The sequence below is a fragment of the Erythrolamprus reginae genome, chromosome 1 (genome assembly GCF_031021105.1).
Source record: "Erythrolamprus reginae isolate rEryReg1 chromosome 1, rEryReg1.hap1, whole genome shotgun sequence".
NCBI classification, from domain to species: Eukaryota; Metazoa; Chordata; class Lepidosauria; order Squamata; family Dipsadidae; genus Erythrolamprus; species Erythrolamprus reginae.
In genome coordinates this window covers 317,893,014-317,906,025 of record NC_091950.1, presented here as the reverse complement: position 1 = coordinate 317,906,025, position 13,012 = coordinate 317,893,014, and the positions used below count along the sequence as shown (strand labels likewise).

Here is a 13,012-nt window from a genome sequence, read left to right as displayed (position 1 = left end):
ACTCCCCCCGGAAATTAGCCCCACCCTCCTTGCCTTTCCCAAATTTCTAAAAACCTACCTTTGTCGCCAGGCATGGGAAAATTGATTCCCCTCGGCTGCTTTGTTTTAAGTATGGTTTGTTCCGGTTGTATCAGTGTTTTTAATCAAGGGGTTTTTTTTTAACTGTTTTGTTTTAATAATTGGATTTGTATTTTATATTCCTGTTGTGAGCCGCTCCGAGTCTTCGGAGAGGGGCGGCATACAAATCTAATAAATAAATAAATAAATAAATAAATAAAATAAAATATTCGTCATACAAATATAGTATTGTGTTGCAGCATGTTTAACGTAAGTATAAAGTAGATAGAAAAGATAAAAAAGACATTAGGACAGGAACGGTAGGCACAAAGGTACACTTTTGCACGCCTCCTACCCCATGGTTAATCTCATTAACCTTCATTATGTAATTGACAAAATAAATAAACAAACCCGTGTGCAATTACATGACCACCCAATATATGAAATATGAAACCCGGTTCCGTGGAAAAACAGAACTCAAGCTTCGTGGGCGGAAGGGTCCGGCGGTCAGGCGCCTCGTCATCACGTGACTCGGGAAGCGGCAAAGAAGCCAAGCGCGAAACGTTCGGGTTCCCATGGCTGAGGCGGATGGTTTCTCCCTTCTCCGGCGGGAATTCCCTCGCTTCTTGCTGCTGTTACCTCCGCTTCTCCTCTTCCTCCTGCTCCCCTCGGGCGGCCAGGGTGGCCGCTACGACCCCAGCTGGGCTTCTCTGGATTCCCGGCCGCTCCCGCCCTGGTTCGATGAAGCCAAGTTTGGGATTTTCATCCACTGGGGTGTTTTTTCCGTGCCAAGCTTCGGCAGCGAGTGGTTTTGGTGAGGTTCCCTCTGCCAGCGCTGCCACGCGTTTTTCTCTGACCTTTCCTTCCCCTCTTTTATTTACTCGCTTCATTTCCTAGGGATACTCGCAACTAGCAGTGGGAGTATCCCTAGGATTACTGGCACTAGGATTCCTCTCTGCTGTGCAGACGGGCATAAATAAAATGGATATGAGTTGCTCTGAATGTCATTGCAATTCCTCCCTTCCCGGGGTCATGTGAGAATCCGGCTCACATCAGTGGACTTGCCCCCTTCTAATCCTGACCGGAAGCACTCTACAGGCTACCTGGAGGTTTGCGAATCTACAGGCTACGTGGAGGTTTGCGAATCTACAGGCTACCTGGAGGTTTGCGAATCATGAGAGAGGCACCCATAGGCGTTGTATTGTCTATCCCCGTTTAAAAAAATCTTGAATATTCACCCTTTTACCTTTTTTTCCAGCTAACGTTCTCAGCTAATGTGACATTATTTTGGGGGCTTTGGAGAAGTCTCTCATTCTTAGTTCAGGTTGCGCAGCTTCCGTTTTTATTTCTATTTTTATTTACTAAGTCTGTACTATTACTGGTAGATTTTTTCTCATCCCTATCACTCATCTCCTCCTGCTTATGACTATGACGTCGACTTGTTGCTTGTATCCTTAAGATTTTTATTAATATTGTTTTCTGATTGCTTATTTGATCCCTATGACAATCAAGTGTTGTACCTCTGGATTCTTGACAAATGTATATTTTCTTTTATGTACAGTAAGAGCATATGCACCAAAGACAAATTCCAAAGTCCAATCACAGATGATGATGATGATGATAATAATAATAATAATAATATTTGCAAACCATCAGAATTGACAAAATCTCCATCTGTCAATTGCAAAAGGCCGCTTTACTGGGATCGGCAAACATAATTCGCCGCTACATCACGCAGTCCTAGGTGCTTGGGAAGACTGGTGATGAAATACGAAAGTCCTAGGTGCTCGGGCGACTGGTGATGAAATACGAAATCCAGCATAATGATCTTGTTTGCTGTGTTGTATTGACATAATAATAATAATAATAATAATAATAATAATAATAATAATAATAAAAACCCCTGGTGATTTAAACTATGTATTTGAGAGTAAAATGACAGGACAATTAACAGCAGGGTATATATTAATATAATTGTTTTTGTAGATTTTCAGGGGTACAGGTATGAAGGTGTTGGCATATTCGGGTTTCTTCCCATGTAAGTTTCAGAGATTCCTGGCGAATCTAATATATAAATATATTAATATATACCCTGCTGTTAATTGTCCTGTCATTTTGCTCTCAAATACATAGTTTAAATCACTAGTCATGTCCATTTCTTCTGTACTTTATTTTCCTAGAGGAATTATACTGTCATAGCAGATTGTGTCTACATGGAGTGTGAACAATATTCTGATCCAGAATGCAATGGCACACAGTTTGCAATGCATCGTTATATGACACCATTTTTGTACAAGATGCAATTGAAGATGCTGGTTACCTCCTTTAAAATCCTGCATGGCCATCCATCTCCAATGGTTTCAATTATAGGACCCAGGAGACTGGTCTTTGTTGCAATACCTTTCCTGTGAAACAGTTTTCTCCTGAGAGTGGCTAGCCTGAGCCTACTGACCTTTTGGGAGGTTGCAAAGACCTTGGTTTTTCCCTCAGGCATGGATAGATTGATTATGTGCCATCAGCACAGTATTGTCGCCTAGTAACCAAATAGATAATTTCCCCCTGTCATAATCTATCCTTAACATGGTGTTTCATGTCTTCCAAAGTTATATTTATCACCGCTATAACTCAGCCCATCCAATTTGCTACCAGTCATCTTATTTCTTTCCATGTTTCCCAGCATCTTTCCCCAGTGTTCTTTGGAAAGTTAGCAAATTGAACCAGATTATGCTCTGCTTACCTCAAACTGTAGATTTTTATATTTAGCATCAAAAGCTATGTTTCCAGAATTCTGTGGCCTATCAATCTTTGAATTTTATTTATTTAGAGAACACATCTTGAGTTTATCAGAAAAAAATATTTCAAAATACTGGTTCTGCACTTGTACAAAATGTGCTCATATAGTAGAACGTTCAAGAGATGTGTAAGAATTTGCTCCAGTCTATCTTTATTAGTCCTGTCATTGTAAAGAGGTGTTAGTCCTGTCATTGCAGGTGGTATTGGCAAGGAGAAAAGAAAGAACCTTATGTTACTTTTATGAATAAAAACTACCATCCTGGATTCACTTATGAAGATTTCGGCCCTATGTTTACAGCTGAGTTGTTTGATGCCAACCACTGGGCAGATATTCTGAATGCTTCCGGGGCCAAATATGTTGTCTTGACTTCAAAACATCATGAAGGTAAAGTGACCATAGTTCTTTTGCATCTCAATTGGTTCGGTTTAGTTGTTTTACCAGATGAAAGGCTTGAGTAAGATATTCTCATTATATATATGTGTGTGTGTGTGTGTGTGTGTGTGTGGTACAGAGCTGAAGGGTTTGGATACTGTAGCCTAGACGTTAATTCTCTGCCTTAGAAGGCAAAGGTTGCAGGTTCAAGTCCCAGTGAGGTTATGGCTAGCTGATGAGGCCAAAATGAGGCTGAAATAGATTTATCCTAGTCCCCCTTAACTTTCAAATTCATCAAAAACATATATATTCATCATGTTAAGTACACCAGTGTTTCCCAACCTTGGCAACTTGAAGATATTTGGACTTCAAATGCTGACTGGGGAATTCTGGGAGTTGAAGTCCAGATATCTTCAAGTTGCCAAGGTTGGGAAACACTGAAGTACAGGACCACCCCAACCATGCTGAAAGAGGTATGGAGGCCAGAGTGGAGGCCCAATCTATTTCAGGAGGCACACCATGGGCCAGTTCAGGGATTTATATTCCAGTCCCAGGGCCAACTTGAGGAAATGGCAAAATGGGTGGTGGCAGAGGCGGGGTGGGGGTGGAGCTTCTAAATCCCCTAGCTGTCAAAGAGGATCCATAGTTGGGATTTGAATAAGGTCCTTATACTTTTAAAATCCTGTAAATAAAATTGCTTTGATTTGATATTAAAGATATAATTCATTCCTTTTCCTGTCTAATACAAAATTGGGATCAATGAACCCGGGCAACGACAGGTAATCAACTAGTTCTAAAGAAAAAGAAAAAGATAGCAATAGCATTTAAATTTATATACCGCTTCACAGTGCTTTACAGCCCTGTGTAAGTGGTTTACAGAGAGTAAGCCTATCGCCCCCAACAATCTGGCTCCTCATTTTACGACCTTGGAAGGATGGAAGGCGGAGTCAACCTTGAGCCTACTGAGATTGGATCCGCCAAACTACTAGTAGCGGGTGATCAGCAGAAGTAGCTTGAAGTACTGCACTCTAACCACTGCGCCACTGAGGCTCAAGATGACTGAAAGTAATGTTATGCTAAACCAGGATGAAGATGATGATGATGGAAAAAGCCAGGCAGCGGAAGTAGCTAGCCATATATTATAAGCCAAGTTGAGATGGCTCTGGTACAGAATTACTGTAAAATCTCACAAATGAAAGAATATCATGGAAGAAAGCAACGGCAAACCCAGCCAAAAAGGATTCCAGTTCAATTTAGGGATATCTTTATATCCTTTTACAGAAAAAGTAAGAATGGCTTGGTTTAAGTGATAATATGTAAAGGATGGAGTGATATGTCATTCTGGGCCAAAAATAAACGTTGCGTGGCTTAGTATGATGTATTAATATGTCACTTATATCTTATATTTTCTTCTAAGACATGCAGAGAGTGTAAAAATAGTATAGAACAAGTGTATCATCTAATGATAACTTGTATCAGTATCCAAATTTAGATCGTTTTGTTGCAAAATGCCTTATTCAATGCAGTCTCATTAATCTCATATCAGGAGAGAACAATGGCAAAAAACATGTGCTAACATGTGGCAGAACATTTCATGTCCACATAGGCCTTACCAGCCAGCTGTGTACACATCGTGGACAGCCCACAACCTGTTAGACGTCAAGGTCCTCTTCGAACATGATGGATGATCATCGTCAGGAGATAACAATGGCCAAAAAAAGAGTGTGAAACAAAGGTTTCCAGACTCTATACTGTACACATTGAAAGTATTTCATTCCTAACCATTTACTTTCTTTGACCAGGTTTTACTCTGTGGGGATCCAAATATTCCTGGGCTTGGAACAGTGTGGATGTGGGACCAAAACGGGACCTTGTGGGAGAGTTAGCTACATCCATTAGAAATCGGACAAGCTTACGTTTCGGGCTATATCACTCATTGTTTGAATGGTTCAACCCTCTCTTCCGTGATGATGTTTCTAGCAAATTCAAGAAACAACAGTTTCCAAATGTCAAAACTCTTCCAGAGCTTTATGAGATTGTGACGAAATATCAGCCAGAGATTCTGTGGTCAGATGGCGATGGGAATGCTCCAGATACTTACTGGAACAGCACTGCCTTCCTAGCATGGCTGTATAATGAGAGGTATGTGTTATTTTTTTATTGAAGTAGTGCATTTTGCCTAAATATTTAGAAGGAAATTGTTTGACTATTCAAAGTTAGTGGCACTGAATGAATAGCATTTATGATTGATATTTGGAATTCTGGCTGTCATAACATGATTGTAGTTTCTTTATTCCTGCCTCTTCCCACAGAGGTAATGGGGGAGCCAGTAGGGAATTGAAATCACGTGAGGTCCTTGCATTAAGACCTGTGTGGCCCTCAGATTAGGATTGTGATTGAATGAATATGAATGTCTGGTTTTACATAAATTTGAGGTTTTAGCACTAGTTTTATGTTTGGGTATTTCTTGTTGTATCTTGTATTTTGTTCCTATTTTTTGTAAGCCGCCCGAAGTCTATGGAGAAGGGTGACATATTATTATTATTATTATTATTATTATTATTATTATTATTATTATTATTAATTAATTTTGTATGCCGCCCCTTTCCGTAGACATAGGAATATAAACAAACAAACGAATAATAATGGCAACCAGGAATGCCAGAATTCCCATTACTAAGTGACACGGTTGTGCTTTACCACTGCATTCCTTAGTACTGAAAATTCTGCCTGCGATCATCTTTGTAACCTAAATATTACTTATACGATAGACAGACAGATAGACAAACTTATCTGACATTTGGAAATAATGGATCTATTCTTTTAGTTCAGTTGAAGTAAGTTTATATCCTGCCTTTCCTCTAAAGTTTATTTATTATATTCAGGAGCCTGTAGATTTGAGTTGACACCACATACCAACAATGTGTTTTAATTTTTCAGCCCTGTTCAGAAAACAGTTGTAACAAATGATCGCTGGGGAGCCGGTACAATATGCAAACACGGAGGTTTCTACACTTGTGCAGATCGATATAGCCCTAAACATCTTTTGTCTCATAAGTGGGAGGACTGCATGACAATTGACAAAAAGTCTTGGGGGTACCGAAGGGAAGCACAATTAAGTGATTATCTGACTATTGAAGAGCTCATACAGGTAAGGCAATTCAAACTGATATGTGTAATTGTATGGAGACTACTAGTTCTTATTTTTATCCAAAAAACAATTGCTTATTTAAAAAAAATTGTAACAAATTATATATTTAGTTAGAATAACTAATTAACAGAACACCTTATTGTCCTCATGCATATTCTATACATAGGTCAGGAAGCAATAGTATGGACGGAATACAGTGAAGTAGACTGGCTCTAGGTTGGCAAAGGAGTGAGACAAGGATAGATCGATTGGAAGAAAGTGAACATGGTTTTATAATTGGTGGAAGATGTATCACTAATCTGCCCCAAGCTGATGATACTATTTTGATAGATGAAAACACAAAAGACTTGCAAACTCTAATAATAAAAATCAAAAGTACAGTGAAAAAATGGCACTAAAATTAAAAGACAACAGGTATAGGACTAGCCTTAGAATGGACAGTGAAGAGAATTGATAGCTTCTGCCTTTTAGAACACAATTCCAGAACCAGCAAAAATTAAATCACAGATTTGCATTTGGTAGAGTAGCAATAAAGACCTTGGAAAATATATTAGAATATATTTATATTTACAGTTATCAGACTTAATGCACGCAGTGTTTTTTTCTGTAAAAAATGAAGGTATACTAATGGAGGTGAAAATTGTAATTTAAAGAAGTAGGCTAGAAGGAGTATTGATATTTTTGAATTTTGTTGTAAAAGACTTAAAAATTCTGTGGTTAACGAAGAGAACAAACAGATGGATCATCCAAAAAATGAACCCAAAGTTCCCACTTGAGGCACAAACCACTAGCCTCGGGTTGATAGAGTAATCCAAGATCTAGACCTTTCAAGAAGTCTATGTTGTTGGGACAGCAGGATGACTAGCATTAAGGTGGATGGATTGATATACAACAATGGTTTCACCATTGGAAGACCAGAAGGAGTAGCTAGAGGATAGATTATCCTGAATAAAATCTGTTTATGTGGTCAATAAGAATTGACATTGATTTTAAACTAATTTATAAATAATTAAACTCTACCGTTTATTATCCTAGAGGTTGCAAAAAGTATTTAAATGGGAATATTTCCCATCTTTTCACTGCCTTCTCATCTTTCCCTCCCAATTTCACTCCATATTTTACTCTTTCTATTTTGGCTTGCTTCTTTCATTTGTATGAGAAACTTTGCAAATACAGGATGTAGGTACTGTGCAATCTAATTTTGAATCATTCTCTTATTGCTATCACATTACAAAATTTAAGCCAGAATATTATGTGATTGATTTTCTCAAATTCAGAGAAAAACAAGAATATACTGTCAGTTTTTGCAAGCCAATTCCCAAAGAGCATCCAGATCCATTCAAAACCTGATCTTTTAAATATGTCGTGGCTTAGATTTATATGTTCAAACACTGCACTGAACCATATGGCACAAAAATTACAATCTCTTGGTTCATAAAATAAAATCAAGTAAGCATTGGCTTAGATCAATGTGTGATGAAGCCTGTATCATTTCTATTTGTATAAAGTTTTATGGTTTAAGATGCTTTACTAGAAATTCGTTTTATGTTCACTCAGGCCAATTCCACTAAGAAACAAAGTTATCTCAACAGAAGTCTGGAGGTTATTTCTTTCAGCATTTTGGTAGTGCTAGAAGAAGCTCCTCATAATCCTGATTGGTTATTTTGTAATTTCAGGCTTGGAAAGAAACTGTACAAATGCTTAAAATAATAAGTTTTTACCAGTATACTATTTTATGAATTCAGTGGATTTTAAACAGATATAGGGATGGGAACTTTGCAGTTGTAATCTGTAAGTAGTCTGCTATATGTGTATCCCTCTAGAACAGGGCTGTCAAACTTGCGTCCTGCAGGCCAGATGTCTCACACGCTGGCCACGCCCAAACTGGTTTAGCGAAGGGGAAAAAATCGTGATATGTCACATGATGAAGCCGTGACAACATAAATTTGACACCCCTGCTCTAGAAAATAGAGCTGTTCTTCAGTCAAATGAGCAAAAACACTAGGAGGTAAGAGAAACCTGACCTATTAGGTAGATGAACAGAGCTGGCCAATGCCAAACATAGGGCAAAAGGACAATGTAAAGTACAGAGCAACATGTTGATGAGCTCATGAATAAGATGTTTGTAGTGATTCGTAGAATTGGCAATTCCACTTGAATTGTTGTACTTTGCTTCAACTGACAGCAGTGCACTCACAGTATTACAAGAGAAATACCAATTTAGACCGGAAAAACACAAAACAGATGTTTTGAATTTTAGAATCCTGTATTGATAATTTTCCTAAATTGTTTCAGCAACTTGTAGAGACAGTAGCATGTGGAGGAAATCTTTTGGTGAATATTGGGCCCACCCATGATGGACGCATTCCTATTGTATTTGAAGAGCGTCTGAAGCAAATGGGAACTTGGTTGGCATTGAATGGTGAAGCTATTTTCAGCACTAAACCTTGGCGAGCCCAAAATGATAGTGTAACACCAGGAATCTGGTGAGTTCATGAAATCAGGTATCTGGATAATATTAAAGAAACTAACCTGTCTTAAACATGTTTAAACTGAACAAGATTTACTTGGGAGTAATCTGGGCCTTACCTTGCAATCGTACAAGAAGGATTACGTTGTTAAAATTATGGTCAATTTGTGCCTGAATTTTTATATTTAGATGGCTGTAGAAGAGGGAGGCAACCAAAATAGATGCTGAGCTGAAGATGAGCACTTACAATTTCCTATTATTCACATTTGGTTTGTCTTTGAACATAGATAAACTTGCTGCTCAAAATTTCTTCAGTTGAAAGTGCTCTGAAAACATCAACTTGTAGATAACGTATTTTTAAAAAATTATATCAGAAATAAGAATGCAGGGCAGTAATTATTAGATAAAGCTGCATTTAAAATTAACGCACTTAAAAGGAAACATGCATTTCTTATTTCTTTCAGTGTTAGATTTAATGGTAAAAATGAGAGACTTACACGTTTAGATGTTTCCAGTGGGATTGATTATACATGAATTGATAGATTATTGGCTACAGACATCAATTGCTAGTACATACTTGTGTATTATTTGATCTCTAATATGTTTTGAAAGAAGTAGATACAAAGTTTGAAAGAAGTAGCTATAAGGGCTAAATATATGTAGGAGGGACACTATTCTGATACAAATTAATCACTTCCTGAGACTGCTGTTTGCTTCAAGAGGTGATTTCAAGATGTGCTTCCTTCCTGAAGTAAGATTACAACCTAGATTGCTGTAATATGTTCCAGAAAATGCCCTGGCTCCCATCACCTCTTATCTGCTACTTATTAAGACTTCAGTACATATATTTCAGTCTCAGTGTTATTAGGATTTCTAAAAACTGCAAGCTATTAAATAACATTTTTTGCTTTGCAAAAATGTAATTTTAGAACATTTAATGACCAAGTATTGATAATTTGTTGCTGGAAATGATTATCACAAAACTCAATCCTCACTTTATTCTCTCGTCACACATCAGCTGTCCCCATTTGGAATAACAAGCAGGGGGGCTCCTTTTTGCCCCTAGATTTTCCTTTTTCCAGAAAAAAATAAGTATCATACTTAGTTCCTGGAAAGTGACCTAAAGTTTAAAATATCTATTATAGTTTTATTACTGTTACTTCTCAGAATGCTTAGAAAGACTTTTATTCTGAAAGATTGAAGATATGTAATAGAATAAACTATCCCCATCAGGTACACATTCAAACCAAAAGAAAACATTTTGTATGCCATTTTCCTTAAGTGGCCAACTTCCGGAACTCTGATGATGGGTGAACCTAAAGCTATTCTTGGGAAAACAACGGTAAGCGATTTTGATTACAGTATAGCTGAAGACATCAGAAAATGTCAATAGGCAGCATCCTTGCAAATTATAGATTCTTCATATAGATCCACTTACTCTTCCAATGAATAGGGGTTATTAATGTCCACCTTTGGGGAAATTTTGTGATGATGGAATTTTAAGATTGTTTTTACTGCTGCTTAGGTGGAACTTTGGAGAAATAGTTAGCACTAGCATACAGAACATGCTACCGGTATATCAGACTGGGCTATCTAAGTACCACAACTAACTGATTTTTCATTAAATCAGAAATGTCTGATAATTGATGCAACTGCTCATGTCTATCACCATGTCCTACTCCACCTTCAAATTTCCTTTCAGGAATTGAAATGGGAAACTAGAATGTGTAATAAGTTTCAGGAACCAAATAGCCTAGCCATAAATGGTTTCATAGCGCTGATACAAAGACCATAATAGCACAGGTAGCAATAGTAAGATCACATGATAGAATGACTTTTTTCAAGTACGTTTAAACCAAAAAATGCCTGATACTCTTGTAGCCCAAACAAATTTTATTTCAGTGGAAGAAGTTCAAAGGACACAGGCATCCTAGAACTTTATTTGGGTGTGTAATTTAGCAGTCTCTGTGCATGAAGCTTAAGTCACCACCAAGCAAATGTGCAGAACACCGCTAAATTTAGATAATGGGGTTTAGTGTTGTTTTTTTTTTAAACTTAGTGGAAGGTGGATGAAAAAACAGTTTTAGACTATCAAATCAAGATAGCCATTAGTCTACTACTACTATTGTGGCTGAGCATGCTATATAGATAACAATCCATAATTTTAGTTCCCAGTTTGTTTTTGTGGTTTAATGTCTGTAGAGATTCTCAGTCATCCTGGTCATAGTTGCCCCCAAAGTGCTTTCTTTCAAAAGGCATCTGGACTTTGTTTTGCTTGAAGATGTTTTGCTTCTCATCAAGAAGCTTCTTCAGTTCTGACTGAATGGTGGAGAATGGAAGGGTTTATATTCCTTGCAGTCGTGGTCGTTAGTTCTTTCTGAAAGTTGTTGAAGCCACTTGGAGGTTTATCTGTGTCCTCGTGGTAAGTCCTGTAGTCTGCAATTATCCACCATTCAGTCAGAACTGAAAAAGCTTCTTAGATATGAAGGGAAATGTCTTCAAGCAAAGCAAGAAAGTCCAGTTGCCTTTTGAAAGAAAGTACATTTGGGATAACCATCATCTGGATGACTGAGAATCTACAGAGACATTTAGCTATCTGCTTTGTGATGAACTCCCTTTGACTATGAACTATGAATATGAACAGATTTGCAATCTACAGGATTGAAACGCCAATTAACGAATTTCTAATTTAAATTGTGCTTCAAAACAAGCCATGATTTTGTGCAATCCATGAAAGCAGCTAATTATTTCTTCTTACTGGATATGAATCCATTTTTTCATTTGAAAAGCTTTCTTTCTACTTTCCTCCCATTTATAATAGCCTTTTTAAAATTTCAGGTGAAACTATTAGGATATGAAGAATTTTTGCCTTGGATTTCTATGGGAGAAAAAGGAATGATGGTAGCTGCACCTCTGTTACCATTCAATAAATATCCCTATCAGTGGGCCTGGACTCTACAGCTTAATAATGTACAGTAGTGACAGAATCTTTCTCTACTGAATTATGGACATAACCGAAATTCTGAAGTTTATAATGTTAAATATAGCTCTTAATACAATATTACTTTGTGAAACAGAATACCGAATTCAGTGAAAGATGTTCCCACAAAAGGGAGTTTCAGAATTGATTTAAAATTGGGGTTTTAATCTTTCTCTTAACAATATGCTTTTATCGCAGTTTTGACTACCTCAGAGGATTCCAAAAAGGTTATAAAATTTCTCCACTGGCACTTAGATCATAATTTTGATGGGATAAAGGTGATCTAGTATTCTGTATACACATTTAAAGCCTGCATGGGATGGGTGACAATCAAGGAATTCTGGCTGGTGGGATCTAGAAGAGCTTTCTATGCCATGGCTCCTGTCCTCTGAACATAGAAACATAGAAGATTGATGGCAGAAAAAGACCTCATGGTCTGTCTAGTCTGCCCTTATACTATTTCCTGTATTCTTACCACATCTTACCACAGAGGCGAGATTGGCTCCCACCCTCCTGATTTACCTTTCTGATTTAGAACCTTAAGACCTGGCTCTGTCAGATGGCTTGTGGACCTAAAGAGGACATTTCACACTGGATTTGACTAAAACCTAATCCCACCTCTCCCCATGCATCCAGCTTGCTCCTTTGCCATCTTCTGTTAATGATTTTATCTCTTGTACTATTTTATAAATGATTTTAATGTTTTTTTAAAAAAATGTAATTTAATTTAATGACTTAGATTTATAAGCCGCCCTTCTTCAAATGGACTCAGGGCGGTGTACAGCAATAAAAAAATGATTTTATGATTTTATGTTGCAAAGTTGTGGGATATGAGATGAGCAGCAAATAAATTTCATAATAAACAAACAAACAAAAATAAATATTGTGTGGTTATAGGAAGCCATGTTAAACACAACCCTGTAAAAAGACCAGGTGTTGTGTCTATGAAGAATTGACGGGGATGTTAAAATACATTCATGAAGACATTAAAACTTACCTTTTTGAAGTTAAAGGTGGAAAGAAAACAGAAATGAAGCGGGATCATAAAGAACACTTTACAATGGTGGAAAAGGAAAAGGAAGAACAAGAACAAGAAGATTACACAGATGAAAAAGGGACTGAGAATAAAAAACAGATTAAAGATTACATTGGGATTTAAAGTGATAAGGAAAAAGTAGGAGGGGACCA

General features: G+C 37.4%; 1 protein-coding gene across 1 annotated transcript; it reads left to right on the top strand.

Annotated features, from left to right (window-relative positions):
* Positions 1 to 484: 484 nt before the first annotated feature.
* Positions 485 to 12,705, top strand: FUCA2 (alpha-L-fucosidase 2). Its single transcript, XM_070733654.1, has 7 exons — positions 485 to 871; positions 3,048 to 3,235; positions 5,026 to 5,365; positions 6,164 to 6,374; positions 8,670 to 8,860; positions 10,078 to 10,186; positions 11,683 to 12,705. Exons 1-7 carry the CDS (start codon positions 633 to 635, stop codon positions 11,821 to 11,823), a joined length of 1,419 nt encoding a protein of 472 aa, XP_070589755.1. The 5' UTR covers positions 485 to 632; the 3' UTR covers positions 11,824 to 12,705.
* Positions 12,706 to 13,012: the final 307 nt, after the last annotated feature.

Coding starts and splice junctions, on each gene's coding strand:
- FUCA2 (XM_070733654.1), top strand. CDS start 633: ATGGCTGAGGCGGATGGTTTCTCCCTTCTCCGGCGGGAATTCCCTCGC. Junction 6,375..8,669: donor CTATTGAAGAGCTCATACAG/GTAAGGCAATTC, acceptor AAATTGTTTCAG/CAACTTGTAGAGACAGTAGC. Junction 10,187..11,682: donor CTATTCTTGGGAAAACAACG/GTAAGCGATTTT, acceptor TTAAAATTTCAG/GTGAAACTATTAGGATATGA.